At 48.4% G+C, this 17,945-nt stretch overlaps 2 protein-coding genes and 1 non-coding gene across 7 annotated transcripts in view; all 3 read left to right on the forward strand.

Moving 5' to 3' along the window:
- LOC105106330 (leukocyte immunoglobulin-like receptor subfamily A member 6) overlaps nt 1-5,546 on the forward strand; it is a 34,525-nt gene extending 28,979 nt beyond the window's left edge. The window contains exons 1-9 of one of the 5 annotated variants that reach the window (XM_064489787.1): nt 428-498; nt 669-704; nt 874-1,158; nt 1,294-1,596; nt 1,823-2,119; nt 2,372-2,674; nt 3,212-3,262; nt 3,410-3,540; nt 4,765-5,546. In XM_064489787.1, coding sequence (XP_064345857.1) covers nt 465-498; nt 669-704; nt 874-1,158; nt 1,294-1,596; nt 1,823-2,119; nt 2,372-2,674; nt 3,212-3,262; nt 3,410-3,540; nt 4,765-4,881 — 1,557 coding nt within the window. In that variant the 5' untranslated portion in view covers nt 428-464 and the 3' untranslated portion in view covers nt 4,882-5,546. Of the gene's footprint in view, nt 1-427; nt 499-668; nt 705-873; nt 1,159-1,293; nt 1,597-1,822; nt 2,120-2,371; nt 2,675-3,211; nt 3,263-3,409; nt 3,541-4,764 lie in introns of those variants that run through there. The other 4 variants (XM_064489790.1, XM_064489786.1, XM_064489788.1 and 1 more) reach the window with 4 other exon arrangements.
- A 3,886-nt stretch (nt 5,547-9,432) lies between these two features.
- LOC105106333 (killer cell immunoglobulin-like receptor 2DL4) lies at nt 9,433-15,731 on the forward strand. Its single transcript, XM_064490026.1, is given in 5 exon segments — nt 9,433-9,518; nt 10,592-10,688; nt 11,753-11,833; nt 13,133-13,292; nt 15,560-15,731. Coding segments are annotated over 5 exon segments (555 nt in total). The 3' UTR covers nt 15,691-15,731.
- Nucleotides 15,732-16,228: 497 nt separating this feature from the next.
- TRNAV-AAC (transfer RNA valine (anticodon AAC)) lies at nt 16,229-16,301 on the forward strand. Its single transcript has one exon. It is a non-coding gene; the product is annotated as a tRNA-Val (tRNA).
- Nucleotides 16,302-17,945: the final 1,644 nt, after the last annotated feature.

Raw genomic sequence — 17,945 nt, forward strand, 5'->3', positions numbered from 1 at the left:
CATTTGATGCCCAAATACTACAAATCTGAGTTCTCAAAATACTGAAAAATGGGTTTATCTTGATCATGGATGTATTTCTAGTGTGTCGCATCAATGCCTTGTACATAGTAGGTGCTCCGTAATCATTTCTTTATGAAATGGCCAAAGACAAGAGGTAAATTCCATTTATGGCGACTGGAAAAATAAGTTCTGGGGCCCTGCCCTTTCCGAGCAGGAGTTCAGACCAGGCAGCAAGTGTCTTGGGAATCAGACGAGACCTCAGATCTGTGCTGAGATGCCTCCTGACCCCTGCCCAGAGAATCCCAGAGCCAGGCCCAGGGCGGGGCTGCCGCCTGCTTGAGTCCACAGCTGTGGGAACCCAGATGGGCAGCCACAGCCCCTGACTTGCCACATCCTGCGCATCTGTCTGTCCTCCGTGGCCCCGTGGTCTCATCTGCACAGAGGGAGCACCCAGAGCAGCAGCCATGATTTCCATCCACTCTGCTCTTCTCTGTCTCGGTCAGTTGTGGAGAGCAGGGAAGGGACGGCAGGAGGGCACGGGGACGCTCACCACCCCCAGGCCACAGGGAAGCTCAGGGCTCAGGCAGCTCGAGTGGACTGGGGTCCTGGCGGGAAGAGCATCAGCTCAGACACTTGGTTGCAAATCTCTCACAGGAACTCTCTTCTAGGGCTGAGTTTGGACCAGATGACCCGAAACCCTGCAGGTGAGTCCTCCCTGGGCTGCCATGTCCCCACATTTCACCTCAGCCCTGGGCACACAGTGGGGGCACTGAGATTCTAGGACGACAGTGGGAAAACCTACAGGGGCCTTGGGCTGATTTGAGGAGAGAGAGGTGGGGAGGTCCTTGGACTCAGCCTCGGATTTTTTTACAGGGACCCTCCCCAAGCCCACCATCTGGGCTGAGCCAGGCTCTGTGATCCCCTGGTGGAGGCCCGTGACCATCTGGTGTCAGGGGACCCTGGGGGCCCGGGAGTTCCGTCTGGATAAAGAGAAAATGTCAGAGCAATGGGACAGAGAGCCCCCACTGGAGCCCGGGCACAAGGCCAACTTCTCCATCCCACACATGACGGAGGAGCACGCAGGGAGATATCACTGTCACTATCACAGCCTCACTGGCTGGTCAGAGCGCAGTGACCCCCTGGAGCTGGTGATGACAGGTGAGGGGTCCCAGCCTCAGGCTCTGCCCTCAGGAAGGGGGGTTGCTCCCAGGGGCCGTGTCCCTTTCACAGCCCAGCCCTGGGGGAGGTGAGGGAGCCGTGAGCCCCACTGAACAAGCGGCCCCTTCTCTCTAGGAGCCTACAGCAAACCCAGCCTCTCAGCCCTGCCGAGCCCCGTGGTGACCTCAGGAGGGAACGTGACCCTCCGGTGTGGCTCACGGCAGGGATTTGACAGGTTCATCCTGACTAAGGAAGGAGAAGACAAGTCATCCGGGGCCCTGGATGCAGGGCCACACCCCAGTGGGCAGTCCCACGTGCTATTCCCTGTGGGCCCTGTGACCCCCAGCCCCAGGTGGACGTTCAGATGCTATGGCTGCTACAGGAACAAACCCCAGGTGTGGTCGGCCCCCAGTGACCCTCTGGAGCTCCTGGTCGCAGGTGAGAAGTTCCATCCTGGCCCCATATACTTTTTGAGACACAAGTAAGGTTACTGGGGTCTTTGCTCAGATGAAGCCCCATGTGAGAGGGTGGTGGGAGGGGAGTACAGGGGTCCTGGACCAGAGACACAGAGTATGAGAGACAGTGAGACCTGGGGGCCAGGATGGGAGGAGAGGGTTTATGGGAGGAACCAGCCCCTACAATCCAGGGCTGGTCTTTCCCCCAGGTGTGTCTGGGAAGCCCTCCCTCCTCACCCCGCAGGGCCCTGTTGTGACCTTGGGACAGAACCTGACCCTCCAGTGTCGCTCTGATATCAGCTATGACAGATTCACTCTGTCCAAGGATGGGGGACAGGACCTCCCCCAGCGCCCTGGCCGGCAGCCCCAGGCTGGGCTCTCTCAAGCCGACTTCCCCCTGGGCCGGGTGAGCGGCCTCCATGGGGGGCAGTACAGATGCTACGGGGGACACAACCTCTCCTCTGAGTGGTCGGCCCCCAGCGACCCCCTGGACATCCTGGTGGCAGGTGAGGAGCCAGTGGGTCAGTCAGGGACCCAGACTCTGCACAGGCCCTGCTGGGGGAGCCCCAGGTGTGATGCTGGATCAGGGGGGTGGGGCCCACGAGGAGGGACAGACAGGGAGAGACAGGTGGGCAGGGAGAGGGATAGATGCAGAGAAACACAGACAGACAGAGATGCGGGTCCTCAGAGAGGCCCTGCTGACTCTCAGCTCAGAACCAGGTGGGCCGGCAGCCCCTCACCCCGCTTTCCCTCTCTAGGACAGCTCCCTGACACACCCTCCTTCTCGGCGCAGCCGGGCCCCATGGTGGCCTCAGGAGAGAACGTGACCCTGCTGTGTCAGTCATGGAGTCCGATGGACACCTTCCTTCTGTCCAAGGAGGGGGCAGCCCATCCCCCACTGCATCTGAGATCGAAGTACAGAGGTCAGCAGTACCAGGCCGAATTCCCCCTGAGTTCTGTGACCTCAGCCCACGGGGGGACCTACAGGTGCTACAGCTCACTCAGCAGTGACCCCTACCTGCTGTCACAGCCCAGTGACCCCCTGGAGCTCCTGGTCTCAGGTGAGGGGCCCCAGCCTGTCCTGTCTGACTCTGGCAGCCCAGGGTTTTGTCCTCAGAAATGTCTGAGGCAGTAATAGTTGAGGGGACACAGAGGCAGCTCCGCAGAGGAGGACGTCCAGTGGCCCCGACTCCAGCCTCTCAGCTCTGGACCCCGGGTCCTCAACTGTTGAGTCAATGGGGACTCTCAGGTGTAGGGGAATAAAATTATAGGGTCTTAAATCTCAGACTGAACACAGAACACACAGCACTCAATTATTTCTATATTGAAAGACCATTTTTCTCACTAATCCTGAGCTTCTGGGGCACAGCCAACTCCATTCCAAAATGATTCAAAAGCAGATTCTGAATTCACAGAACACAGGGAAGCTGAGGAATCCAAGGAGGAGCACAGAGGGAGCCTGGCCGGGCAGAGACAGGGCGCGTTACAGGGCCGTGTAACAGTTGTGCTGTGAGAACTGGGGGCACTGACAACACAGACCCCAGGACAAGGGCTGTGATTCCCCGACTCCTCACTCACCCCCACTGTGCGATTCTCAGGAGCAGCTGACACCACCCACCCATCACAAAACATGTCAGACCCCACAAGTGGTGAGCAGAGAAATTCTCAGCTACGGGGCTGGGCTCCGAGGGTCACGTCCTGGCAAGGGGAGGCGGGTGCCCTGAGTGGACATCCAGGATGGTGGGGTGATTCTGATCTGCTCTGACCTCAGTGGCCTCTTTGTGCACAATCCCTAGGCTCACACCCCCAGGACTACACAGTGGGGAATCTCATCCGAATGGGCGTGGCTGCCTTGATCCTGGTGGGCCTCGGGATCCTGCTGTTTCAGGCTCGACACGACCTTGGAGGAGCCCAACGCGGCCAGGAGGTAAACACAGAGGGAACGACGCGCCGTCCAGAGCGGTAGAGCCTCGAAATGGTCTCATGTGCCCAGGAGGTCCTGGAAGAGAGTCTGCAGGGACGATGTGCGAACTGCCTGCCGAGACCGTGGAGGGAGAGACGCGGTGTGGGTGCAGGAGAGGGGCGGGGGAGTCCTGGGGAGGACCTTCCTCTCATAAACCACGGTGCTTCCCCTCCCCGCCGCTGTGACTCTCCCTCACTGCCCCGGCTCCTCGCCCCCTGTGCCGTGGGGCACATGCCACACGGCAGGGCTGTGTCCGCACCTTACACACCTGCGGGTCCTGGTCCACTTTCGTGTAATATATTTTGCTTTATTTTTAATGCCCACATTCACTGGTGTGTGCTCTTGACCTCCATCTCCTCAGCCCAGAACACAGAATATGGTTTAAATAACTGAACAAATGAGTAAAAATCAGGTCCAGTTTGGAACAGATAAATCCAAAATCATTCCCTGAAACTTTTCCTGGCCCTATCAATCCATTCAATCCTCATCGGATGACTCCTGGTATAGTTTCTCCAGAAACACTATCAGTGCGAATGAGCACAATGGTGTCAGAAAAGACATCTAGCTGGTATGCTGGTAAACTAGTTGTAATAACACGTCACTTTTCCAAAGTCCTAATTGTCACCATTTTCTATTTCTCTGGTTTAAATACTCTCTTTTTGATCAACTTCACGGTGCCCATGTGCATGCACTGTATGCATAGGTGGAATGTCCAGGTAAGTACAATCCAGCTGCAGCACACTCACTGATGGTCCCAATGTGCATGTATGTCTTCTTCTATTTTAATATTCATGGTAATTTCCACATCAGTGTCATGCTCAGTGTCAGTGAAAGTGTGATATCAAAATTCTCCTACATCCATGAGAAAGATCAACAGAAAACAATGGCAATGTTAACTGCAGGAGACACTACTGAGTGCCTAGAATCCCAATATATTACTGGTAGGAGTATAAACTGTTACAGTCAACTTGGGAAGTAGGTAACAATTATCCACTAATAGGAAGACACACGTACCTCTGGCCCCTAACTATGCACCCTAGAGGGAAAAGTGTGCCTATGCATTGCCTACAGCCTGAAATATGCATGATAGCCCATTCTCAAGTCTCTGACCTTTAAGGGTGTAACACTTTTCCATTCATACAGAGATAAAAAATTGCAGAACAGAGAATAACTTTTGTCTTGTTGGAGGTTTACAGGAACACTGTGACCAGACCTATGGGGACAGCTGCAAGAACAAAGGATTCCGGCACCAAGAAGTTTGCAACAACCAGCCACATCCCCTCCTCTTTTAGTATAAAAGCCTGAATTCTAACTCGGGTTAGGTGGCTCTTTGGGACACCATCTTCTCTGTCTGCTGACTTTCTGAATAAAGTTGCTATTCCTTGCCCCAACACCACGTCTCTCTGTCCTGTGACAAGCAGTATGAGCTTGGACTTGGTAACAAGTTCATGAGAAAATTGGCAGAGGTGTTATTCATTTTAGACAAAAACCATAGATAACAATCTCACAATTAATATCTGTGGTTTATATATATATGCAATGGAATATTATATGGCAGTAAAAATGTACAAACTGAGATTACAAACAGAATACGGATCAATTTTGAAACGTGATATTAAATAAAAGGAAATGTTAAGAAGCATGACTGTACGATTGTCCCATTACATACACAATGTCCGAAAGGACACATGATTTATTATTTAGGGAGGCATAACTAATGTTAACTCTATACTAAAGAAAGAAAATGATTTCCATGTGATCCATTAGGGTAGTGAGCTGTATGGTGATGCTGGAAGATAAAGTTCAAGATGGAAAACACAAGGTCTTCTGGAAAACTGGCAATTTTTTATTGAATTTTTTTTGTTGCTTCATAATTAATATATAATATGGTATTAGTTTCAGGTGTACAACATAGTGATTTGGTATTTTTATATGTTATGAAATGATCACCATAATAAAACCAGTTATACTCTGTCGGTGTTGCTGTGACAATATTGCTGACTATATTCCCTGTGTAAATCACACCCTCCTGACATTTCTTTTATAGCCAAGTTTGCACCTCTTAATCTCCTTTACATATTTTGTCACCTTCCTCCCTCCCCTCTGATAACCACCAGTTTGTTTTCTGTATCTATGAGTCTGTTTCTGTTTTGTTTTGTTTTGTTTGTTCTTTTGTGTTGTTTATTTTTGTTTTTGTTGTTCTTCCCTGAGGAGCTATATTCAAAAAAATACTGCTAAGACTGATGTCAAAATAGTTACTGCCTACGTTTTCTTCTAGGAGTTTTGTGGTTTCAGGTCTTATGTTTAACTCTTTAATCCATTTTAAGCTTAATTTTGTATTTGGTGTAAGAAAGTTATCCAGTTGCATTCTTTTGCACGTAGCTGCCAATTTTCCCAGCACCATTTAGAAAAGGCTGTCTTTTCCCCATTGTATATTCTTGCCTCCTTTGTTGTAGATTAGTTGACCATATGTGTGTGGGGGGGTTTATTTCTGGGCTTTCTATTCTGTTCCATTGATCTATGTGTTGGTTTTTGTTCCAGTGCCACACCGTTTTGATTCCTAGAGCTTTTTAGTATAGTTTCTAGTCTGGGAGCATGAAACCTTCAGCTTTCTTCTTTTTTCTCAAGATTGCTTTGGCTGTTCAGGATCTCTTGTGGTTCCATACAAATTTTAGAATTATTTGTTCCAATTCTGTGAAAAATGCCATTGATATTTTGAGAAGAATTCCACTGAATCTGTACATTGCTTTGGGTAGAGGTGACATTTTAATAATACTGACTCTTCCAATCTATGGGTACAGGATCTCTTTCCATCTACTTTTGTCATCTTCAACTTATTTATTCAACATCTTACAGATTTAAGAACACAGCTTTTTCTCCTTCTTGGTTAAATTCATTCCTCGGCGTTTTATTCTTTCTGAAGCAATTGTAAACAGGATTGCTTTCTTGATTTTCTTTCTGATAGTTCATTTTTAGTGTATAGAAAAGCAACAGATTTCTGTATATTAATTTTGCATCCTACAACTTTACTAAATTAATTTATTAGTTTTAACAGGTTTTGGTGGAGTAATTGGGGCTTTCTACATACAGTATCATGCCATCTGCACATAGTGACAGTTTTACTTTCTCATGTCCGATCTGGATGCATTTAATTTCTTTTCCTTGCCTGACTGCTGTGGCTAGAACTTCCAATAATATGTTGAATAAAAGTGGGGAGAGGGAGTATCTTCTCTTATTCCTGATCTTAGAGGAAAAGCCTTCAGCACCTTAGCTTTCAGTGCAACGTTACAGTCAGAGGACCATACACCACGATCAAGTGGGGTTCACTCCAGGGATGCAAGGATGGTTTAACACCCCTAAGCCAATCAAGGTGATACACCACACTAACAAAATGAAGGATAAAAGCCATACAATCACCCCAACAGAAAAGACATTTGACAAGATTTAACACTTATTCATGATAAAACTCTCAATAAAGTGGGTATAGAAGGAACTTACCTCAACACAACAAAGGCCATAATAACAAGCCCACAGCTAGCATCATTCTCAATGGTGAAAACTGAAGCTATCCCTAAAAAATCCAGACAAGACAAGGATGCCCACTCTTGCCACTCTTATTCAACATAGTACTGGGAGCCCTAGACAGAACAGTTAGGCAAGACAATGAAATAAAACCATACAAATTTGAAAGGAAGAAGTAAACCTGTCAATACTCATGGGTGACATCATTTTACATATAGAACACCCTAAAGACTCCAACAACAACAAAAAAACTAATAGAAATTATAAACAAATACAGTAAAGCTGCAGAGTACAAAATCAACATACAAAAATCTATTGCATTTTTATACACTAAAAGTGAGCTAGCAAAAAGAGAAATTAAGAAAACAATTCTATTTACAATTGCAACAAAAAGAATAAAGTACCTAGGAACAAATTTTATCAAAGAGGTGAAACATTTGTAGAATGAAAATTATAAAACACTGTCGAAAGAAATTGAAGAAGACACAAATAAATGGCAGGATATTCCACGCTCATGGATTGGAAAAATTAACATGGTTAAAATGTCCATATTACCTAAAGCAATCTACAGATTCAGTGTAATCCCTATCAAAATCCCAAGCATATTTTCCACAGAAATAGGACCAAAAAAAAAAATGTAAAATTCCCATGGAACCAGAAAAGACCACAAATAGCAAAAGCAATCTCGAAAAAAATAGAACAAAGCTGGATGTAGGATACTCTCTGATTTCAAACCATATTACAAAGCCATAGAAGTCTAAACAGGATCATACTGGCAAAAAAATATACACAGATCAAAGAACAGAATGGAGAGCCCAGAAACAAACCCACACATATACAGACAATTAATTTACAACAAAGGAACAAAGAACACAAAATAGAGAAAGAATGGTCTCTTCAATAAACGGTGTTGGGAAAACTGGACAGCTACATCAAAATATAAAAAACATAGACCACCATCTCACACCATACACAAAAATCAACTCAAAACCCATTAAAGATGTGAATGTAACTCTAGAAACCTTAATCTTCTAGAAGAAAACAAAGCCATTACTTTCTTTGACATCAGTGTTAGCAATATCTTTCTAGAGATGTCTCCTCAGGCAAGAAAACAAAAGCAAAAATAAACAAATGGGACTGCATCAAACTAAAAGCTTTTGCACAGTGAAGGAAACAATCAACAAAACAAAAATACAACCTATTGAATGGGAGAAAATATTTCCAAATCATATATCTGACAAGGAAGGGGTTAATATCCAAAATGTATTTTTAAAAAACTCATAACTCAACCACAAAAATAAAAACAACTCAATTAAAAAATGGATTGATGAACTGAATAGACTTTTTTTTCAGAGAAGGTATACAGATGGCCAACAGGCACATGAAAACATGTTCAACATCACTAATTATTAGGGAAATGCTTATCCAAACCACAATGAGATATCACATCACACCTGTTAATGGCTATCATCAAAAAGGCAAGAAATAAGAAGTGCTGGCGAGGATGTGGGGAAAAGTTATCCTTCACACACTGTTTGGTGGGAATGGAAAATGGTGCAGCCGCTATGAGAAACAGCATGGACTTTCCTTGTAAAATTCAAAACAGAACTACCATGTGATCCAGGTATTTCACTTCCACTTCCAAATTCCACTAGGGTGTTTACCAGAAGAACAGAAAAACAGCCATTTGAAAAGATACGTGCACCCCTGTGTGCAATGCGGCATTATTTACAACAGACCAGACACGGAAACAACGTAAGTGCTCATCAGTGGACAGATGGACAGAGAAGATGTGGTGTATAGATAAAATGGGATACTACTCTGCCACAAAGAGAGACTATCTTGCGATTTAAACTACATGGATGGACCCTAAGAATGTAATGCTACGGGAAGTGAGTCAAAAGAGAAGACAAATATTGTACGGTTTTATGATTATAAAAACAAACAAAACAAAACAAAATAAATGAACAAACCAAACGAAAGCTAACATGCAGAAATGGGGAACCGGGTAGTGGTTACCAGAGGGGAAGGGGCAGCAGGAGGGCAAAGTCGGTAAGGGGTCAGCTGTGTGGTGACAGACAGAAACTACAATTTTGGTGGTGAGCACGCTGCAGGCACACGGAAGCAGAAATATGACCATGGACACGTGAAACTTACATAATGTCATAAACCAAAGCTACCCCAATGAAAAGTAAATTTAAAGAAAAGGTTAGTTTGCTGTTTCCTGGATGTGTGTGTAGGATTGGGAAGTGTGTGTGTGGCGCTTGTGTGTCTGTCTGTTGGGGGGGGGGGTGGGGGGGTTAGAGACAACCTAGCAGCCGGTCACGGGGGGCAATGGTTCTCTACTCATGCGACCACGTTGGTCGGGGTAACCCCAAGCTGAAGCTCTCAGAAAACAAGCCCGGGAACCTGGCATTTCTGTGAGACCCCGCCACCCCCTCCTCTGCCCCAGAGTCAGACAACCAGGGCTGCAGCGGTGCCAGGACCCCGGAACGCACCCTCTAAACTGCCTGGGCAAAGTGGAGGGGGCTGGAGGGAAGGGACGCACGACCCTGGCTCCCACCTCAGCCTGGATCCGGTGCGGGGAATGCCCGGTGGCTTTCGTCCTTTAAAGAACAGGCTGGTCCTGTGGTGGGTGGGATGGCCCTGCCCAGGATCACAGCTCCTCTGCTCTCCCCTCCCTCACACCTGCACCCAGATATCCGAGAGCATCCTAACAGGCAGGACCCTGGCACCCAGGAAGGCCTCCCAGAGGCTGCAAGCAGACAGTGTTCCAGGGGAAGGGCGCCCCCCTATGGCCGGGGCAGAAAACACACTGTGCCAGGGCAGGGGTAGCCAGCACTCCCTCAGAGCCCATCCCCAGCACAGCAATCCAGAACCCCTGCCATTACTCAGATTCAGCCGTGTCCATGAACAAACGCCGAGCAGTGTGTGTCTGCCCCCAGAGACCTGAAATGGCTGGTTTGGAGCACTCTGTCCAGCTTTGGAGCTGATGACTGTGGCCATGCTTGGCAAACCTCTCACTCAATCATTTTGGAGTTTGAAAGTTTCTACTTTACACATTTTTGCATGTGTGTGTAAACATGTGGTCCTTGGATTGGAAAAGGAGGAAGTGGTAGACAGAGAGACGGCACAAAATTTCCACTCATAGTCAAGAATAACCTCAGATAAACAAGAAGAACTACAATACGCATGTCTGGTTCTCCTATAGAAATGCAGAATCAAAGTCTCTATTGACGCCCCCTTAATTTGCAACCAATACTGAGCCAAAAATATGAGGTGGGATACCTTTGATTTCTCTTCTACAAAGAGCTGTTTAAGGTTAACGATATTTACACATCAGCTTGGGAAAGGAACACTGCACGGTGTAAACTGAATCAGTTACCACTTTCCAAAGGCAGCAAGATCTGTTCAAATCCTCCTATGACTTTAGGGTTTCGGAAAACAGAACGTGACACTCAGGATATGAGGTGTGTTGAGTGACACGGCTCAGATCAGACCCTCAGCACCCACCACCCTTCGAGAAGGATGAGAAGAGGCTGGTCATCTTCCTGTGTGACATGAACCCTGCCAGCTGTACAAGCGACGGCGTAGGAACCTACCCACCACATCCTGCCAGCCGGGCAGCTGTGCTCAGCTCCCGCCTCCTGTCTGACAGAGCCGCGCGAAGTCCCCCAGGCTCCTCAGCCTCCTGAGTCTGGGGGAGTCCTGGAAGGGAAGGGAGGAGACAGCTCCGCTGGAGATCTGGGCGTCCTCACACCAGTGCCCAGATGACACGGGGGGGGTGCAAGGGGGCCTGGATGCAGTCGGGACAAGTCATCTCTGGTGCGGTTTTCCTTCTAGGATTCTGCGTGGGCCAGAGGACCTGGGCACACGTGGGAGAGACCCCCGGCCTGTTACTGCTGTGCTGAGCAGAGTAGTCGGGGCTCATGCAGGCGACGCTGAGGGACTGTGCTGAGACCTCTGGAGGTACAAGGAAAGCAGTATGCCCTATGGATCCCCGGTTCTTATTCTGTCCTTGATCCTCTACCTACATTCCTCTCAGAGGTTAACCCCGCTCTGTATTCACCTGAAGGACAGTGTGACGTTCTGGAGCTGGGAGCTGGGACGGATGAGTGTCATCTCCATAACGAGAGGGGAGCAAGGCGCTGGACCCCACAAAGCCCCTCTGGGACAAAGTGGCTCGCGCCACCTCCAACCCGCCACCGACAAGAGGCGACGCAGGGCCTCGCACCCAGCCTGCCCCAGGGGAAGGGACTGGCCATCAGGCAGGGCCACCTGGACCTTGGGCACGTTCTGATGCAAGAGAAGTAACAAAAGAGCAAGGTTCACATCTTACCTTTTTTTTCCCAACAAGTAGCTCTTCTGCTTCTTTTCCACGTTTAATTTTTGTTTTAAGAGAAACTTTCTCAACATTTTATCAGCGCTCTAAGTGTAGTTCTTGTTCTGAGAAGATCTGTGGTGTCCGTGCTGGGCTGGCTGTGTCTCCGGCCCCACCAGGTGCCCCTGGGCATCAGGGAGCTCCAGTTTTGGGGAGAAGCCTTGGAAGAATGTAAAGAGTAAACAACCTCTCACTGAGGGCAGTGAAAAGAGGGAACAGCCCCCCATTTTCCTCTCAAAGGCTGTGCTCCCTTCTCTCCTTCTCTCTGACAAGCCATCCTTGTCAGCTTGGCCGAGCCCTGTGGTTCCCCTCGGAGAGCATGTGACTCTTCAGTGTCACTGCCATCTTCCATGTGTGATATTCAAACTATTCAAAAGAAATGGGGCCAATTTCCCTGAACTGTAGAGATATCATCTCAACGACTTCCCCATGGGTCCTGTGACCACAGCACATACTGGCTCCTACATGTTCCGGACTTTACAGCTTCACCCTCGCGTGCTCAGCACACAGCAACCCCCTGCAGACTGTGGTCACAGGTAGGAGGAGCCCAGCCCAGCCCGTGACTGCCCTGCGTGCAGACGGTCCTACCCAGGGTCCAAAGCCCAGTGCAGCCCAAGTCTTATCGTAGGATGCCCAGCCAGGACCTAATCATGGAATGAGAACCCACACTAAGAATCTAAACACAGAGTGTTTAATAGAGGAATGGGGCGCCCAGGTGAAGGAGCAGGGAGCCAACCTAGGGATTAGCAAGAGCAGACTGCTGCTGCTACCTGCCAGCAGGGAGGACCCAGGGAGCAGTGGTGTCCCCTGATTCCAGCACCTGCATCCCACACGGAAGTTGTAACCCTATACAGAAGTCTCAGGTAAGACAAGGTCCCCTAGGAGATGTCTCCAGAAGCATGGAATGGGTCCGAAATTGGGAAATAGTCCCTTTTTTCTCCACCTTATTCCCCAATCTCCTGCCAGTCACCCCCTATGTTCTGGGAGATGTGTGTGAAGGGAGAAGGAAATGCTTCCTGCAGAATCACCCCAGCCCCCTGCCACCCCAACCACCACCACCACCACGTAGATTAGGGATGGGATGAAGAAAGAGTGGATCCAATGGGGGGAGAGTATAGCTCAAGTGGCAGAGTGCATATTTAGCATGCATGAAGTCCTGGGTTCAATCCCCAGTACCTCCTCTGAAAATTTTTTAAAAACAAATTAAATCTAATTACCTCCCACAAAAAAAAATTTTTTTTAAAGAGTGGATCTAACAGCTAAAGGGCTTAGAAGAAACACAGAGGAGGCTGAGGCTTTTAGCCAAGAGAAGTGGAAAAGCAGATAGAGGTAAGGCAGTGAGATCAAGGATGTAAAAGTCATGAGCCAGTAGACAGAATGAGTCTTAAGAAAATGCAAGAAAACAGATGGGAAGGGACATCAGCTTCACTGGTTAAAGGAGAGAATTCACCCCTATAGGTCTCAGGGTAAGAGTTTAGGCAGAGTGACTCACTGAAACTAACCACCTCTTTGCCCCTAGGGCTGTTCACAAAACCCTCCATCTCGGCCCACCCAGGTTCCATTGTGCATGTGTGAGGGGCTGTGACCCTGCGCTGTCAATTGCTGTTTGACAAATTTATCCTGCACAAAAAGAGCGGCAGGCCGCATACCCAGCAATATGGAGAGAAGCTTCCTGGTGGGCCTGGTTGGCCTACCCAAGCTCATTTTTTCATGGGCCCCATGACCGCCGTGCATGCGGGGACCTACAGCTGCTACGGCTCTCCCACTCTATGAGTGGTCGGCCCCAGTGACCCCGTGGACATCGTGATCACAGGTGAGTGTGGCCAGTCCCTCTTCTCTTGGTGTCGTGGAAGTGCCGGGGTGGTAGTGGTGTCCAGGACATTGTTAGTACAGGGAGAGAAGTCAGACAGAGACAGACACTAACAGACTCAGGAGAGGGAGAAAAACAGAGAGAGGAGAAGACGGAGAAGACGAAGAAGAAGAAAGAAAAGACAGCACTTGTCAGAAGCTAAGGAGGAAACAGCCTGTGACTGAGCAAAAGAGCAAGAATCGGGGGTGGGGGGGTGAACGAGCGGGAGAGGAGCTTGCGCACGCGCAGTGTGGTGGTGCCGAGAGGTGAGAGAGGGGCCGTTGAACGTCGGTTGCTTGTACCGAGAACTGTGCCAGACAAAACTTGCTTCCCCCGGGCAGCTGGAGGGTCTCGCGGCTCCTTCCTTTCCTTAGAACAAATCGCTTTTAAAGTTCTCTGGGAAGCCGCTCTGGAGCCGGCAACCTCCGCGTGTCACGTAATCAACGCTGCCTCCGTCGGTGCTCAGGGGCACCGGCTAGGCCTCTGGGATTTCGAAAGACAGAACAAAAGGGGCGTTTTCGCCTGGAGACTAGGAATCCCACGGGGGAAGTCTTGTCGTGGCTTCAAATCGCTAAGCACATTTCAAATCAGTAAGGGCGCCTTCCGGCGTCCACCACCTCTGTGACACCAGCGCGTCGCTGCGACGCCGTCTTCGGCGTACCCCCGGAAGCGACGTTCCTTTCCCAGAGTTCCCTGGGAGGGCGGCCGGCGTGGCTACGACCCCTGGGCGCGGGGTACGCCGGGAGTTGTAGTTCCAGCGGACACAGCCCCGCTTGGGGGCGGTGGGGGGAAGACTATGAAAAAGTGATGGAGAAAGACGCCCCGAATGACAGTTGGTTAGGGGTTGGTCTCCCACTTTAACACCACAGCTCCCTTCCTCTGCCAGGAGAACACAATGGTACCAGACATCCCTGCAGCCCAGCCCCTAGATGATCTGAATTGGGACCCAGAGGTTGCTCAGCATCATGGTTTAACACACCGTTCAGCACAAAGAGGAAGGAGTGGTCCCTTCCGACCTTCGCCACCAGTGGTCCCTTTCATCACCTGGGGGTGCAGGGCCGTGCTAGCCACTCCCTACAGAATGAGGTTCTCAAAGATCCTGTGGAGCTTCTGGCAATTTCCACTCCATAATCTCTTCGTTCTAGGTCAGAGAGCCTAAGGTCCATATCGTGTTTTCTGATAGTCCCAGAGGTTCCTAGTTGGAAGCAAAGTAGTGAAGAGAGGAAGGGAAGTAACATTTCAGAAAGAAGGAATGGAATATGAAAATGCAGACGCTCAGAACATTTAACGAACTAAGTATAAGAATAATACAGTGAAATAGAAATAATATGTTTTTAATTTTAAAAGTTGGAGAACTGAACCTCTGTGATATTAAGTCATTTGTCTAAGATCTCATATTAAATAGTGGAGATGATATGGGATCTTAAGTTGTCCTTGTCTTTGTGTTTTTTAAAATAAATACATTTGCTTTAAATTTTTAAAAATTAAAATACAATACAATTTACTGTTTTGGGTGTACAGCTTTATGAGTTTGGACGAATGCATAATCATGTAACAATTACCACAGTCAAAATGCAGAAGCATTCTGTCACCCTCCAAAACACCCTCATTCTGCTCTTCTGTGGTCTACTCCTCTCCCCAACCCCAACCCCTTTCAGCTATTGATCTTTTCCCTGCCCCTGTATTTTTGCTCTTTCCAGAACGTCATATAAATGGAATCATACAGTATGTAATGTTTTGTGTCTGGCATCTTTGACTTCACATTAGGCATTTGTGACTCATCCGGCTGTTGTATCAATGGTTCATTCATTTTAGTTGGTGAACAATATTCTTTTGTATGAATATCACAGTTTGTTTATCCATTTGCCAGTTTAAGGATATTTGCTTTTTTTTCCCCTTCTGTTCCTGGTATTTATGAGTAAAGCTACTATAAATATTCATCAAAAAAAGAGAAAGCCCTGTATCTCTTATTGATTTTAAGGGCAGTAAGCCAGGGGATATAGTTAGAAAGCAATATAGAATCAAGGGAAAGCAGAGTCGTAAAGAGGCAGACAGACACACACACACACACACAGTATGAGTTCAGGTTGTAGGGATGAAAGCGAGACTGAGAGAGGCACCAAAACACATACAGAGTGATCTCAGCAGAATGGGGAGAGAACCCTACATTCTTGTCCACGGTCAGCGTGAGTGAGGTTGTGCTCTAAGATCAAGGTCTCTTTTTCTCCTAGGAATACACGAGGAATCATCTCTCTCAGCCGAGCTGGGCCCCATGATGAGGTTAGGAGAGAATGTGGCCTTGTTCTGCCGCTCTGAGAGCTCCTTTGACGTGTACCGCCTATCCAGGGAAGGGGAAGCCTGAGGATGCTGGCTTGCCGGAGGGAAGAGTCACACTGGTGCATTCCAGCCCGACTTTCCTCTGGGTCCTGCGACCCCAGCCCACTGTGGGGTCCATAGGCGTTCTTTCAATCACTCCCTGTACAGATGGTCAGACCCGAGTGACCCACTGTACCTTTCAGTCACAGGTGAGGAAACTCATCCTATCCAGTGCTCTACAATACACTGAATCATAGATACACTACATCACAGAGCTCTATCTGAAGGCTCCATGTTGGTGATGGGGGAATCTTAAGGCTCCTGGACAAATGGAAGCAATAAGAAACACAGAGAGGAAGAGGGGATGGTAAGTGGTACCGCAGCTCTCCTCCACCTCCTGTATGGATGCCCACATCAGGGTTCTGTCTATCCAGGTGAATAAAGAAAGGAGTCAAGGCAGACCCTGAAGGAGGAGAGACTGGGCTCAGTTTGGGGAAATCAGAGGTTCCATTTGCCCCTCACCTTTGTTTCCCCAAAGCCCCTCTGACATACAGGTCATTTACCAATTAAGGAGCATAAGTCAGGAGGGTGTAGCTCAAGTGGTAGAGCGCATGCTTAACATGCATGAGGTCCTGGGTTCAATCCCCAGTGCCTTCTCTAAGAATAAATAAATAAACCTAATTACCTCCCTCCGCTGAAAAAAGGAGCACAGATATTCATCACCGAAGAGGGGATAATGTCCCTTGTTCATAGCTGTCTTTCATTGACAGGCATATCCTTAGTGCTTCCTTCCACCATCACATCTCAGGGAGGGAGTATCCACTCAAGGCATTCAGATGAAGGGGCCAGAAGATCCCCATCAGCCCTTTGGGGGATGACAGAGTAAGGGGTAGGCAGGAGGCCGACCCTCCAGAAGGAATGGCCCTACTTCAGTGGGTGAGGAAAGTCATTTGCTCACCCCTTCTCTGTCTTTTTCCTAGGATCCGTTACTAGTACTTGTCCATCACACACAGACCCAAGCGCCATAAAAGGTAGGTAAGGACACCCCCTAATTTAGTTCATAAATCCCTAAAGAGACAGAGGGCTCCTGTGTGAGTGTTGGCTCTGTCCCTTCCCAGCTGGGTGACCTCGGGCTAGTCAGCTTTCCTCTCTAATGCCCAAATTCCCCGTCACTATTTGAGACTGTGGTCAGCATGAGAACAAGAGGGGACGTTGAACCTCTCATGCTCTGAGAATCAGAATTTCTAAGTTGGACAAAGGGGTCCCCATTCTCAGGGGAGAAGCTTACCTTCCCTCCATCAGGGTTTGTAGGGCTGGAGATGATAGGGGAAGTAGTGGATTTAAGGGAACACCTTAAATATGTATTGTCCACCTGTTACTGTCCTGCAAGCAATATATTCAACAGTTCAGAAGTGAAAGGGTCCTGTCTCCACGAGGAGCACATTCCAGGTGTGTGTGGATGGAGGAGAAAAAGTCTGATGGATAAAAGAATTAAAATTCATTACGGTGAATGAATTCATATACATCAAGAGAGAGCTATGTGATAGGGAAAACCTAAGTGGATAATTAAGAGTGAGTGCTGAGGAAGGCTCTACTGAAGAACGTGGCATTTCAGGGTGATGTAACGGCAAGGAACGCCAGCCTTGAGAAGACTGGTGGAAGGATATTCCTGACAGATGGAACGGTGAGCACAGTGAGTCCAGTGGCAATAAGCTTGGTGCATTCAAAGCACCAGCGTAGTGTGCATGGTGCGTGGTGTGCAAGGTGAAGATGAGAGAAGTGTCTGGAGCCCAAATAGGTTAAGGTTGATAAACAATGATGAGGCACTTGGATTTCATTCTGTCATTCCTGGGAGAGGGTCCTCAAGATTCTCTGAAGCAAGTTAAAACCACAGGAACCTGGGGTAGAGGCATGACCTAATCCAACCTCTGGCCAGGCCTTCTCAGCTCTCAGAATGTGCAGTTATCACGTCCTGGGGGAGAATGAGACGGGAGGATGTTCAGCTATGGTTGATGCAAGGAGTCCCTGTTCATGCAAAAACATCATGTCTTGTCACATGGGGCAGGAGAAGGTGCCAGGTGGACCTGGGTTCACACCTCTGCTGGTCTTTCGTGGCCTCATTATTCTGTCCACTGTTAGCATTTCTCTTGGATGTTTTTGTACCTACTGGGAGATGGAGACCATGGTTGGTCAGGCTGAGAGATGCTGACACAGCCTGACACAAGGATACAATGAATCCAGTGTGTATTGGCAACAACGTAGACAACCAATAAGCAGAGCTTCCATTGTTTGCTTACTGAC

This window comes from Camelus dromedarius, chromosome 9 (assembly GCF_036321535.1).
Source record: "Camelus dromedarius isolate mCamDro1 chromosome 9, mCamDro1.pat, whole genome shotgun sequence".
NCBI lineage: Eukaryota > Metazoa > Chordata > Mammalia > Artiodactyla > Camelidae > Camelus > Camelus dromedarius.